This window comes from Rhinolophus ferrumequinum, chromosome 8 (genome assembly GCF_004115265.2).
Source record: "Rhinolophus ferrumequinum isolate MPI-CBG mRhiFer1 chromosome 8, mRhiFer1_v1.p, whole genome shotgun sequence".
NCBI classification, from domain to species: domain Eukaryota; kingdom Metazoa; phylum Chordata; class Mammalia; order Chiroptera; family Rhinolophidae; genus Rhinolophus; species Rhinolophus ferrumequinum.
In genome coordinates, this window is record NC_046291.1 from 52,743,963 (window position 1) to 52,758,270 (window position 14,308).

At 39.6% G+C, this 14,308-nt stretch overlaps 1 protein-coding gene across 3 annotated transcripts in view; it reads left to right on the top strand.

Annotated features, from left to right (window-relative positions):
* SLC25A12 (solute carrier family 25 member 12) overlaps positions 1-14,308 on the top strand; it is a 159,287-nt gene that overhangs the window by 139,538 nt on the left and 5,441 nt on the right. For all 3 annotated transcript variants that reach the window (XM_033111382.1, XM_033111383.1, XM_033111384.1), the window contains 4 exons: positions 6-58; positions 317-397; positions 10,065-10,205; positions 11,969-12,107. In XM_033111382.1, the coding sequence (XP_032967273.1) occupies positions 6-58; positions 317-397; positions 10,065-10,205; positions 11,969-12,107 (414 nt within the window). The remainder of the gene's footprint in view (positions 1-5; positions 59-316; positions 398-10,064; positions 10,206-11,968; positions 12,108-14,308) is intronic.

Consider the following 14,308-nt stretch of genomic DNA (forward strand, 5'->3'; position numbering starts at 1 on the left):
CCTAGGTCTGATACCACAACTTATAGGGGTTGCTCCAGAAAAGGCTATTAAACTCACTGTAAGTTTCTTTCTCGTTAAATTTATGTCATTTGTTTAGATTATCATTAGGCCAAAATTAAAACTCATGCTGCTGAGACTGATCCACAACCAAAGCATTTATAACATTTTAAGTTTATATGTAGATACTTGGTAATTTTTAATTTTATCATGAAACAAATATTTTGTTGATTTGGAAAACAATAACATGCTAATTAGTAGAGGAAATTCTAGTTAACTGATGTTAATTCTGAGTAACTGATGTTGTTTTTCTAATTAGGTTAATGATTTTGTTCGGGACAAATTTACCAAAAGAGATGGCTCCATTCCACTTTTCGCAGAAATCCTTGCTGGAGGTTGTGTACGTATTACTACTGGGTGTTTCTCATGGCAAATATGTTCCTTTAACTTTTTACACATCAGATAACATATCTGAGTGACATCCTCTCTGAACTCGAGGGATTCTAGGCAGATTTTCTCAGTGATCATATGGAATGACTTTTAAATTTCATTGCATAATCTAACTGGTTTTGAGTACAGAAAAGAGGTAGTATTTTTGTCAGCTCGGTCCCTTAGAAGCTCCTGAAGCATAACCTTCCACACTCACACTTTTTAAAGTTCTAATTCTGATTCTTCTTAAATATCAAAAAAACAATAGAGTAGTGGAGAGAGTAACCATACTTTTTTATTGACTGGAACTTTAAAGTAACCGTGAGAAGACTGATTATTTGGGCCATTATATTTTAGTTGTAGGATTGAGTAAGCCATTATGTAGTATAATTGTAATTTTCCTTCTTTAGGGACCAGAGGAGGTAGCAAACAACCACAATTACGCTGTTGACAATTCTGAATGCAGAGATTCAGATTGTATTTACTTAGAGCACAAAGATTTCTGTTTTTAAAGTGTGAGCATGACATTGGATTTAGACCATTTCTCAAACCTAAGATTGAAGCTCCACTAATTTTATTTGTGGTGTTCATTTCAGTTATACGTGATTTGTTTAAGGCTTATTTAGTTCATTTTGTCCCTGAAACCCTTAATAACTTCCAGTTGGATTGGCTGACAATCTTGGCTACACCCTCCTCAGTTGCTTGTGGAATCTGAGGTGATGAGGTCCTGACCTTTGTAGCTTTTAATTCAGAGAAGATGCCCCAAGGGTCAGAGAGAGAAGCTGCTCTGGATTCTCCTTGATGAGATTTGTCAGCCTGGCATCTACCTGGGTCCTCACCTTTCTGCAACCAAAGTTCTTGTGGCAGAGGTGCCTTGGTGTGTGTGTGTGTGTGTACATGTGTGTACACACACGCATGTGTTTGGATGTGTGCCTGCATGCATGCCCAAGTGCATACTCAGGAATAAGACACCTATTTGGATGACATTTTTTTCATGAAGGACAAATGATGGACATAGAATAAGACCTTTGTCTAGGCAGATCAGCAGACATATAGTTTATCTTCTTCCTTTACTCAAATTAAATGCTATAATTTTTCATCTCTAATGAGGGAAACTTTCCAAATCATAAATATTTTTTTTCCTTAGTGGTTTTAGTTTCAATTTGATGAAGAAGTTTTCTAACTCAGTTTTGCCACAGCACATGCACACGTTTGCCAGGAATCTCCTAAATCATGCTCTTTCTAGTCCACGTAGCTAATTATTTCAGTTTCCATTTGTAATATCCAGAGGTTTTTGCCCATGAAACTGATCTGTGCCCATGTCTGACATGTGACCTAAGTGATTAAACCATAAACAGATAATTTGGTTCTCTAACTCCTCCTAGGTACAGACCCTGTTTCTGGGTTTGAACTTTGGGAATTTCTGTTTAAGTCTGGGGTTCCTTGAGGGTTGTGCTTACACTCTAAATCTGTTCCTTAATCATGACCCATTTCTGGAAGCTTTGATGGATTGTCTTGCCCAGCCAGAAATTGGCAGCATGAAAAATTGTCAGGTTGGCTTTAGGCAGAATGATTAGGTTGTCTGCACTTCTTCACCTCCAGTGTTTTCTGCTTCCCTCTAAGTCTCTTCATTCTGGGAGGAAAGAAAATGTGCAATTATTGAGTTTCTACTGATGCATTCAATCCCACTACAGTGTAAATTATTGTTAAAGAATAATTTGCTACTTCTCCCCAAAGCCTATGTATTTCAACAGAAAATAAAGCCTAAACATAAAGGATGTGTATCTCTGAGAGAATATCAGGCTCTGAGGAATGTAGGAATATTTTCTTTACTGAATGAAAGCTGTAAGCAGCCACCAGGTAACCCACGGGGAGAGTGGCTGCCTGAGGGCCTGACCCTGACAACACCTCACGGCCATTCTTATCAGGCGGTCTGTTTTCATTTTCCTATTGGAAAGTCTCTCTTTACTTATGTGTAAAGAACATATATCTACACACATATTATATGTCCATATCAGATATAAATATAATTGAGTGTTTAATTATGATATCTATTGTGGGCAAGCATAATACTTTAATGTCTATTTAGAATTTTCAAAGTACTTTAATATGCATTATTGTCACTCCTATGAAATAGGTAGATGAACAACAGCAGCTCAGAAAGGCTAACTCTCACACCGCAAATCACACAGTTAATATATGGTGCAGGTTTCATGTGAGCCCAAATATTTTTGTTTTAAGTCTAATTCTTTTTATCCTATAATGCTCTCTTGGGGAATCAAGTCAGGGCCTTCTCCATGTGTCAGAATAAATCTAGATGAGCCCATTTAACTTTGTTGAGGCTTTTCTGTCTTTCCTTTTTATTATATGCTTGTATATATAATAAAAATTTAACGTGTACCTGGATATACGCATATACGAGGTCTGATAATTAAGTTTGCGAACTCATCCTAGAAAAAGTGCTACATGTCTCATTGCTAAATTTCACTAAGGTCACCTTCGAAGTACCCCCCTTGGGAAGCTGTGCACCGATGCCAGTGCCTAGTCCACTCTTTAAAGCAATTTTGGAACTCTTTTTCTGGACTGGCCATCAGAGCTGTCGTCATATTACCCTTGATGTCCTGAATGTCATCAAAATATCTCCCTTTCAATATTTCCTTTATCTTTGGGTACAGAAAGAAATCTCTGGGGGCCAGATCAGGTGAGTAGGGAGGGTGTTCCAATACAGTTATTTGTTTACTGGCTAAAACCTCCCTCACAGACAGTGCCATGTGAGCTGGTGCATTGTCGTGATGCAAGAGCCATGAATTGTTGGCGAAAAGTTTAGGTCCTCTTAATTTTTTCACGCAGCCTTTTCAGCACTTCCGAATAGTAAACCTGGTTAACTGTTTGTCCAGTTGGTACAGATTCGTAATGAATAATCCCTCTGATATCAAAAAAGTTTAGCAACAGCATTACCTTAATTGTCAGACCTCATATAAATGTATATTAATTTATTTAGGTGTAATTAACATGCCAAAAAGAACCGATCTTAGATGTCAGCTCAGTGAGTTTTAACAACTGTACACCTGAAATCACCCTCCAAGATAAGATATAGATATAGATACACTTCAACCCAGAAAATTCATTCATGCCCCTTTCCAGTTAATCACTCCTCCCCTCCCCCAGCCAACCACTGTTCTGATTTCTGTCACCAGTTTTGTTTCTTCTCGGATTTCATATAAATGAAGTCACACAAATGATTTCATATAAATGAAGCAAATGCATTCTCTTGCTTAACATAATGTTTTCAAAGTCCTCCTTGCTTTTGTGTGGGTATCAACAGTTGGGTTTTGTTTTTTGTTTTAATTTTCCTGAGCATTATTCCATTGTATGAGTCGACCACAATTTGCCTTTCCATTTTTCTGTTGATGGACATTTGGGTTGTTTCCAGTTTTTTTTCTGTTATAAATAAGGTTGCTATAAACATCCTTGTACAAATCTTTTTGTCAACATATGCTTCATTTTTCTCGGGTGAATACCTGTGAGTATGGAATAGGGTACATGTACGAGTATGTTCAATTGCATAACTGAAATCTATGTAATTCTACTAACAATTGTCACCCCAATAAATTAAAAAAAAAAAAAAAAAAAAAAAAAAAAGAAACCGCCAGTACTTCAAAGAAGATGTACCTTTTTACAGTCTCGTAGGCAGTGTATGAGTATTCTAATTACTCCACATCCTCACCAACATTTCATATTCTTAGTCTTTTATAGTTTAGTCATTCTAATTTGTGTGAAATGATACCTTATTGTGGTTTTAATTTGCATTTCCTTGAAGCCTAAGATATTGAGCATCCTTTCATGTGTTTATTGGCTATTCATATTTCTTTGCTTGTGAAATATCTGTTCAAGTCTTCTGCCTATTTTTATTAGGTTATTCATATTTTTTATTATTACTTGTAGGAGTTCTTTATACATCGCAGAGGCAGTCCTTTGTCAGATATTTGTGCTGTGAATATTTTTCCCTGTCTGTGACGTGTCTTTTAATTATCTTAATGGTGTCTGTGGTAGGTAGACATATCCATAAATTTAATTGGGAAAAAAATTTAATGTCTTTTCAAGTCAACAGAGCAGAAAGTTTAAAAGTCTAAATGGACTGACCTATATGTATTTTCTAAGCATCTGTTTTTATACTGTAATTATATTGTAAGTACCTGTTTTTATATTGTTAATTCTAACCAGAGCATTGCCTGACTGATCACATTACCTCTTTCAGAGAATGTATACTTCTGAATGGATAGAAGTCATAAAACTCAACATGGGTTTATTGCTCAGTAAAAGGTTCCTATAACCCCATCATGCCGCAGGTGTTTCCTTAGCGCTGTGTGAACATACCTCCTGAAGAACACGTCCCTTCCTTTGGTGTCTTGCTTTCAGTCTGCATGGTGCTCTCACCTTAATTAGTGCACAGGAGCCCTGGAAGGTAGTAGGGCAGTTGTTGGGATCCCTGTTGTCATATTAGGAAACCAGGGAATGGAAGGGTTATGACCTATCCAAGGTTACAAAGTTAACGATAGTATAGGTCAACAGCCTTCCAAACCTAGAATCTTTCCACTCGCTCATGCTCTGTCCCTTCAGCCTGTGCATGTGTGTGCACACACACACCCATATTATTATAGGTGCAGCAAGAGGCCCACTTGTTAGTTGGAGCTTTTACTAATCCTGGGAGACAAGATCTAGAGCTAGTCAGATCGCTGTGATGGGTCTTCCTCAGCAAGCTGAGCTTGCACGTGTCTGAAAAATTATTTGGAAATAGTTTCTCCAGCTCCCATCCCCAGGAATCAGTGTGGTCTTAGCTGTATGTTTGCATACATTCATGAGCACGCATACATACCAGTATGCACACAGTTAAAAGTCCATATATATTTATGTCAAAGTGGCTTAGGTACATAGGAATTTTGACTCTTCTTTACTCTAGAGGTATGTGTAGTTTTATCTATTCATATCCTAACACCCAGGCGTATATCATCACTCAGCAATGAGCAAGTTGCAGTTTATGCCTTTTAAACTGTCACTATCCTAGACTAGTTCAGAAAGAACCGTGCATTTCCCATTGCTTTATAAAAGCCTAAGAAAGTGTGCTTGATTGTGTGTGATACAGTTACTGTTCCTATTCCTCTTGAGTCAGTTCTAGGGACTACTAAGTCTGTGACTTTTATTTTCTGGTTATTTTAAATGCACATATTTTGTACATTTGTTCAAAGAGTTGGTGTCGCCTTAAATTGAAGTTAGATTTTCATCAGTCAGGGAAGACTTGAAATGAAGTGCGCACATTGGCCATTTTTTGGGTGGAAGGAAATAGTTGCAAACTATAGGAGACAACAGATCAAAGAAGGAAGTAAACAGGGGACTTGGCACAGGCAGGGCCAGGTCCCCAGCCTCCGTGCACTCTGCCCCAGGGTGGGATTGTGAGGGCAGGAGGTTGAACAGGCCTAATCCTGTGTGCAACCCCTGGGCTTCAGGCACGTCAGACGCGTGGTGACATCTCAATATTACATTCTTTTCCTCCGAACTTTTGCTGTCAGCTTTAGTTGGTTTATTTTCTCATTAAAAAAAAAAATTATGTGACACGATTAAATGGAAGTTTTTACATTCTTTCCATTTCTGTTGTATATAGATAGCGCTCATTCCAAATGAGATTTGTTCCCTTTATTGTGTCATTGTAATTCAGTTCCAAATAAAGAGATGACAATTTAATACTGAAAAATAAAAGCATCTAAGTCAGTTTTAATATTAATGCTTGTCTCTCCTTATAAATATAAGCAGCAATTTTGAAGAGGAAATTTAGCAATTAGAGGGTTAAAAGCTAAATTGGTGATTTGGTGAGTAAAGAAATTCACCAAAGGTATTCTATAGAATGGTATGTTATCTAATATAAGCATCAATACAAGATGTCAAATTAGACAGTGTCCATTTAAGACTAGGTAGCTGTGCACCATCATGGTTTAATTTGAAATTTTGCAATTTTGGTGTGTATTTCAGATCCCTAGCTGGACATGGTTAGGTTTCTTTGATGTTCATGTATACATAGGGAGATAAGATTTTTTTTAAATTGTAGATCCACAGATAACTAGTGTTAACTAGTTTTAAAAAATGTGTTTAAAGTATATAGATTACCAAATTTGCCATGAGAAAGAATGTGTGAGAAAGAACCTAGTCTATAAAAGAAGCCATTGTTTCTAAGACCAATTCTGTTCCATGTTTTTGGGGAGTTTTTTTTTGGGGGGGAGGGAAGAAGGGAGAATTTTTTGTTTTTGAGTAGTTAATCATTCATTTGATTCAGAATTTGAAAGGTACAATGGTATATGTGCTTTGAAAATTCTTTCTCCCAGCTATTTATTTCTCTTTTCAGAGGCAGCCAATACTTTCATCTTAAAGCCATTCTGATTTTGATAAAACTTTGGTAAATTTTGAGATTTATGATCAATGGGAACCTAATATTTTATGTTCTGTTTATGTCACTTGGCATGATTTTATTACCTAATCATATGACCTGATTAAGAGCATATAATTATTTCTACTTAACTATTTTCTTGTTGGGCATTTACATTTCTTTTTTAATTTTGTTGCTTTAAACATAGCAAACATTAGCATATTTATAAAAATAAAAGTACTTTTTTTCATTTAAAAGTTACCATATTTTTATTTTACAGTTTCACACTTTGAAATTCTGTATATTCAATTATTATGTTTATTGTAAACAGTAGTTTTTTCCTGTGAAAAGCTGTTCTTAAATTAATGATATTACTTACAATCAAGAGTCTTAGAGGAGAAATGAGAAATTATATTTGTTTCTCAGAGGAGAAACATTCAGTTAAGGATGTGATCATGTCCTTGTTCTATGTTGCTAAATTTCTTAGCAGAGTGATTGAATTAATTGCAGATTTTTTTTTTTTTTTAAATTCCCCCTTCCCCCTGTCCCCAGTTTAATGTGTATGACATAGTGGTCAGAGATTTAAAAAGGACAGTGCATATTTGCCTTGTATGTTTTCCTCTGAGTGTTATAAAATATTCAAAATTTAAGACAAATTAAATAGCAATCTTTATTTTTTCCTAAAATTATTCAGTGTGTCTGGATAGTTTTTGCCTACATATTCCTAGGCCTACTATAAAGTTTTAAAATATATATATTGACTTTTAAAGCATATCGAGACTATGCAATTGCTAGAAGTTTTCCTCCTTCAAATGTAGTAGAGCACATAGGTGTGAAACAAACTCATAGCTGTGTATGTGGCCATAGTGCCGTGGTTTCATTGTTTCCGTGCTCGCTTGTCAGATCTCACACACACACACACACACACACACACACACACACACACACATAAATGCACAACAGTTTAGTGATGTGCAATGCATTGTTGGGACTTCATGTGTGTTCTGGGTAACAGATCTTCAAAGCATATGACAGTTAATGTGTTTGTGTTTTAAAATGCAGTCATTTCCTTCTCTTAATTGTACAGTTTTAATAGAAAGTCTGTTAAATGTACACCCAGAAAGAAATTTGAAGAGTTGTTAAAAGCGTACAAATCTCAGTAAACTGGCCTTTTTATTCCCAAAAGGGTCGCTGAGAGAAGAATGAGACGAGGGAACTGGGGTGGGGGTGTGTGTTGGTTGGAATTCTCCTGCGCTGCGTGATGTTATAATTTACTAATGATTAAAAAAACATGAGAGAACTTTCTATTTATTTAAACATAATGTCCACATTTAACAAGTGGCACCCAGGGGTCGACATTGTCTGGTGGTGGCAAATTTGAGGGATTATAATAAAAAGTTGTGGTTCTATTATTATTATTATTATTATTATTATTATTATTATTATTATTTTAATCTGCTTTAGTTTAGAACATAGAGTGCATTTTCCCAAAGATAGTCTTTGCAACCCTTATTTAAACGAGATTTCAAGGAAGTAGCAAACTTTTTCAATTGGTTTGGTTTTTAATACTAGCTACAGGAGCAATTACTTGGATTATCATTCTAACATAATTTTCACACAGCAATCCTTTTGAAAGTATTGTTTGCTTAGATTGAAACATTGAAATGCTTCCTCCTGCCCACTGTGCCACAGATTAAAAGAAAAAGAAACACAAGCAAATCAATGTGTAAAATTGGGTCAGTCTTCATTCTGGGACGGTGTCTGGATTGTATGAGTTGGGAGCTGCAGAAAACCCCGAGAGAGACTGCCAATTGCTGCAGCCCAAGCTTGGTGGACTAAAAGGCGATCAGGGCCCTGGGAACCCAGGACAATAAGCTTCCCACGAAGGGAAAGGAATCTTGTGTCAGTGTTGGCAGTTGTAGATGTTGATAGGAGTAAAGGGTCAGGGTTGGAACAGAAGTAGTTGGGGGTTTATAGCCCCAGGCCAGTCAGGAGAATGGGCTGCGACTTGTTGCTGCCTCTTGGAAGGAGGTCTGGGAGGGCTGTGGGTTTTAGAAAAATGAACAGGAATGTGGGTGAAGATAAGAGGATTGAAGTGGCATTGAATGCTGCACGTGAGTTTATTGTCTTTTTATTGTCGTCTTTCTCTACCTGTGGAATTACAGTGCCCCAGTGAGGTACAGATTTCCTGTTTCACGTGTGAAATGCTATTGCAGTGAAATTATAATGATATAATTATATGAATATGGTTATGATTATATAATGTAAACAGCTACAGGTGAGATGATACACAAATGAGATTTTTTTCACTTCATGAATGGACATGTATGTACTTAACGTTTTTAAAAAGTATTCATTTTTATATACCCATGTACACACACATGTACAGTTTTTTCTTGCAGAAACCAAAAAAGGAGTTGGTAGCAGTTTTGTTAAAAAACATTCTTTTTCCCCCCTATTAGTGAACAGATTTCAGATGCAAATGTACTCTCATTACCTAAATTCAAATCTCTGTCAGTCAACACTAGAGAGAGCGAGTGTGGCTGTTGTTCTGCGTGTGTGGTACTCGTGATAACTAGATGTTCCATTTCCCAGCTCTGCCTTGAAGAGGTTTTCTGGTTTATGTCTTGAATGATAGTGAAATTGTTTTTCTAACTTCTCTCCTTTTGTGTGAGCTGTGTAGGTGTCTCAGTCTTGCTCAGGATAGTACATTTTAGAATTTGAGCTGGAGAAGACTTTTCCCCCTGATTTAAGGCCCTTCTGTGGGGCAAAGTGGGGTTAATTGTTCTATACCGCAGTGAAGCAGAAGCAGGTGGCCAGGCGGACGCTGGCTAAGGAAAGAAACCATGGTAGATCCGAATTTTAGCTGCAGTTGTGAAAGGCACCTAGCATCTTTCCCTTTTGTTGGGAGCGCCCCACTGCCACATATGGCTTCATTTTTGTTTTCCAAATGAGTTTATTAGTTTTGCCATTTTGGATATGGCTGGGTTCACCCTGCAAAGATTGGTCTGAGAAACACTCTTGACATTTCAAGTAGAAACAAACCCAATAATAGACCGTCTGGAACAGAGCTTGGGACCATCGCTGTGAACCGCTCCAGCGTTGGCCAAAGTGTTGGACTGGCATTTCTCCCCGAAGAGGGAGAAGCTTCTCCTGATTACAGTGCCGGTGGGTCGGGCTCTGATTTGCAAATCTGCTTCTGTCTCTCCTTCCTTGCCTGCAGGCTGGTGGCTCTCAGGTCATCTTTACCAACCCACTGGAGATAGTCAAGATTCGCCTGCAGGTAGCTGGAGAGATCACTACAGGACCCAGGGTCAGCGCTCTGAATGTGCTCCGCGACCTGGGACTTTTTGGTCTGTATAAGGTGGGTAGAGTTGCTCAGCTTATCTCAGTAGAGAGGTTATAATGTACTCAATGGAAATGTGAAAGAATGTGGAAACCAGATTTCCCGCCCCCCCAACCCCCCAATGGAAAAGCAATCTTGTCCAGCAGGGTAGTCCCAGGAGTAGAAAATCAAACAAAAAGGAAAAATCAGGACACTTGTATTAGAGGCAGTGGGAGATACAAACATGCTCTCCTGTTCTCATCTTCAGGCTTTTATGAAGTTGCCAGCAGGGAGGCCACACTGCAGACCTGCTGGCTTCAGGCTCACAGCCTTTTATGTGATGGCGGGTTTGGGCAAAGTTTCTTTGGTGTTCTTTGGGCTGGTTTAGAACTTCAAAATAGTCTGATGTTTATTTTGAGTCTGAGTTATCTCTATTGTTATCTTCCCAGTAGGAGCTTCTCTTTGTCTTAATAATTTGACCGCAGTGAAACAGTAGTGGAGTTCGGTAGGATTCAGGTCTTTAAGAAGTTAAGTGGTGGGATTTGTCAATAATGAATTCCATTAAAAAAAAGAGACTGTACTGTACTTTAGCAAAATGCCAGTCAACAGATTCCTTCCCTGCAGGTATACTTACTCCCGTCATTACAGATCAGATGTAATGGAGCAGAAGCTATTATTTTTCTTAAACAAGGAAGAGTATTTCTTTCCATTCTTTTGCCTTGTATAAGGGAGAAACACATAAATTTAGCTGCTATAGACAACTGGGTTTCCACGGCATCTGATTTATTTGTAGATCCATCACTGTAGAAATGTATAAATTGGCTTCTGTAGCAGCAAATTAGAAATTAGAATTCCCTAGATTAGAATCACACAGCTCCAGGTCTCTTAGGAGACCGTTAAACCAGTGATGCCTATCTTGTATACATTCTCTCCTTTCCACCCCCAATTTCCATCCTTTCTGGAATTGCCTTTGAGACTGAATTTATTAGTATTGTTTCTCTCTGTGTCATCTTTTAGAGACTCCCTGGAATTTTTTTCTTTAATGTATATCTCTTAAAAACACTATTAGGGAAACATGTGCCAAAGATGGAGTATTGGCCTAGCTAGGGAAAGCCCTGGGCAGAACAGTGTGGACTACTGACCAAGCTCAGGAAGGCGTTCATTGGGACCTCAGTCATTGAGACAAGCTGTCCCTAGGTGATTTTCTACTCCATGGAAACCTCCTGCTAAGATATCATGTCTAGGTTCCCGCCAGTCCTCTGCCATGTAGGACATGGGGAAGACTGGTAGTTTCTTTCCCCTCCTTTTCTACTGCCTCTACCTGTAGCTTCTTACCTGGCACATCAGGGGCTCCAGCTGATGTGGATTGAATTGGCATTTGGTTAGTTTTGGGGCTGCCTTTGCTGATTGCTTGGGAATCAAGCTATTAACACTGGGTTTCCAACTCTGTCCCCCTCCCTCCACATGCACTCATCAAAGCCAAACAACAAGCAGCCTGGAGGTTTGACAATTGAGTTTTTATTAACCTTAAACACTGAATCTATACTGGAAATGCCAGAAAATTCTTAGTTGTCAGAGTAACACCATTGCCCAGTTAACTAACTTTAGGACTCCAGGATCCACTAGCCTTTCTCGAGCTTTGAACCATGTATATTTCCGTGTCCCACTAATTCTCCCCATTTCCCTTCCACATCAGTCCCAACATTGTTTGAGGGACCCCTCAGGCTTGTCACCTGGGGTCCCTCATGGGCATTCACACCGTTTACACAACTGTTTTGCACTATTTCCTCACTATGTGACAGGGTGCCAAAGCGTGTTTCCTCCGAGACATTCCCTTCTCTGCGATCTATTTTCCTGTTTATGCTCATTGCAAACTACAGCTGGCTGATGAAAATGGACGCGTGGGAGGTTTCAATCTCCTTGCAGCTGGAGCCATGGCAGGTAACTACAGTATTTTTTTTTAAACCAAAAGAACCCTCCCCCCACTTTCTTTAAGAAGTATAGAATCTCTGTGTACTTTCCCCTTTTATTGCTGGAAGGGTTATTGTTTGTATCTGACTGAGTTTAAATGTGATCACTTTTTCTCCTTTGTGGGATGTGCTGTAATTCTGATGAGAGTTAATTACATTTGCATAATGTGGATAAACAGCTTAATGCAGCTTAGCAACTTGGAGCCAAATTAGATCTGCCCATCTAAATCAAGCTTTCATCATTACCCTGTTTCTTAGCCTCCCGTGCCCCTGAGCTAATGCTTAGTTTGGGTGTAGCCAAGCTAAGTATTAAGGTGGAAAAGTTCATCATCAAATCAGTTCTTTGTTGTACCTCACGTTGATGCACAGGCTTAGCGTGCGCTCACTGTCTATTTCTGGGTATTGGAATCTCTACACTTTGGCTCAAAACTGCGCTTTTTCATGAAGCTGTCCTTGTTCCTTCTACCGTCGTACTTAGACCAAAGCAAGCAGCACTTCCGCAGCAAACCACCCTGTACGTGACTGGCGTCTCTTCCCTGTCCTTTAATACTTCCTTTTATTGATGGTTGTTTGCATCAGTACAGCCTCTGTACTAGGCTAGGAGCTCCTTGAGGGCAGGGGTTTCATTCTCTTCACCCTTCCTCCCTTCTGTGGCCAGCATAGTAATAATAGGATAAATGTCAATCAATAAGTGTCACTGGAACAAATGAAATGCTTCATCTGGTCTGAGATACCAGATGAGGCCCAGAAGAGATTCCATCTGAAAGGAGTCTTAAACAATGCTGGAAGGTACTCGGGGGCTTCCTTCTGCTCTCCCGGGTGTAGATGCTTCCTCTTTAGTTGGGAAGGAGCTGACTTGGGATAGAAGGGGAGGAGCGGGCTTCCTCAGCTGTCTCAGCGCTCAGGAATGAGAGGAAGGAAAGGGCATGTTTGCTCTCCAGTATAGCTGGTCAGGGATAGAAACGTGAAGGGCGAACACAAACCCAAACCCTGTCCCCAGATGATCAGTGTAGCGCCGCCTGCCTGGGCTCATGGCCTGTGGCGCTCCCACTGGATTCATTCTCCTCTAGTGCGCTGACTAAACATGGCAGGACAGCCTGAAGGCTTCCTGCAGTGTGGCGTGTGGCCGGAGCCCTTGGGGTGGGCCATGACAACAGGGAATGACTTGTGATGATTAAGAAACTCTCCCAGGGAGCTACGAGCCCTTATTTGGGGTCCAGCAAACCCCTTCTTTTTTGGCATTTGTCACTTAAGTCAATTGCATGCACACGTGAAAGCCAGTAAAGCTACCTGTTAGCCTTGGCACTGAGTCGCGTCCAGCCCCTTCTGGTACTCGCCAAAGTCTCCCAGTTTCAAATGGGGCCGGTGGACTTTCCTGCAAGTCTTTGCTCGGTGCTTTCCAGTCAGCAGCAAAAAACAGCCAAAGAACAGTCCTTGTGAACAGGCGTTTTGCCAGTGCTTAATGGAACCAAGTAAACATTTCCGTGGAACTGTCAGCACCAACTTCTTGCCCACAGAAATTTGATGTCAATTTTCAGAATGAGAGATGAATTCATCTGATTTTTTTTTACCCATAAAGCTTTGCTGGAAGGCTGAGAATATTCAGGATTTAGAACAGGCCAAACGCAGGCAATTTATCTAGTTTCACCTGTATAAGGTATGGGGCCACGCAGGGGCAGGTATTTGCATCGTTCTCTGACAAAGCCCCCACAAGCCCACCAGTTCCATCTGCTTAGGGATGATTCGGTGACATTCATGTCAAATTGCATTTCGTCCCCCTGGGGAAGGTGCTCTTGCTCCTTTATTCCCCGTTTTGTTTTATAATGAAAAGGTATGGTTGTGAAATCCATGTTCTGTGTCCCCCGGATCTATCTCAACATGATCCCTGGGAGCTCGGGCACGGGGGTGGGTAAGGCTTTTCCCTGACGAGTTCCCCTTCTGTTCCTTGACTGGTCCCCTGCCTCCTCCGCTCCTGGTGTAATGACTTGTCATGTAAGTATGTCTGAAAGGGGTCACAGTCAACGTCACGTTAGTCCATCAAAACAGGGGAGTGGCCGTGAGTATTGATATTCACCTCACACAGTAAGGTGACAAGAATCAGCAAAAAACACTGCAGTCTGATATATTTAACAGCTCATTAAATGGACGTTATCCTCATTTCTTATATACACG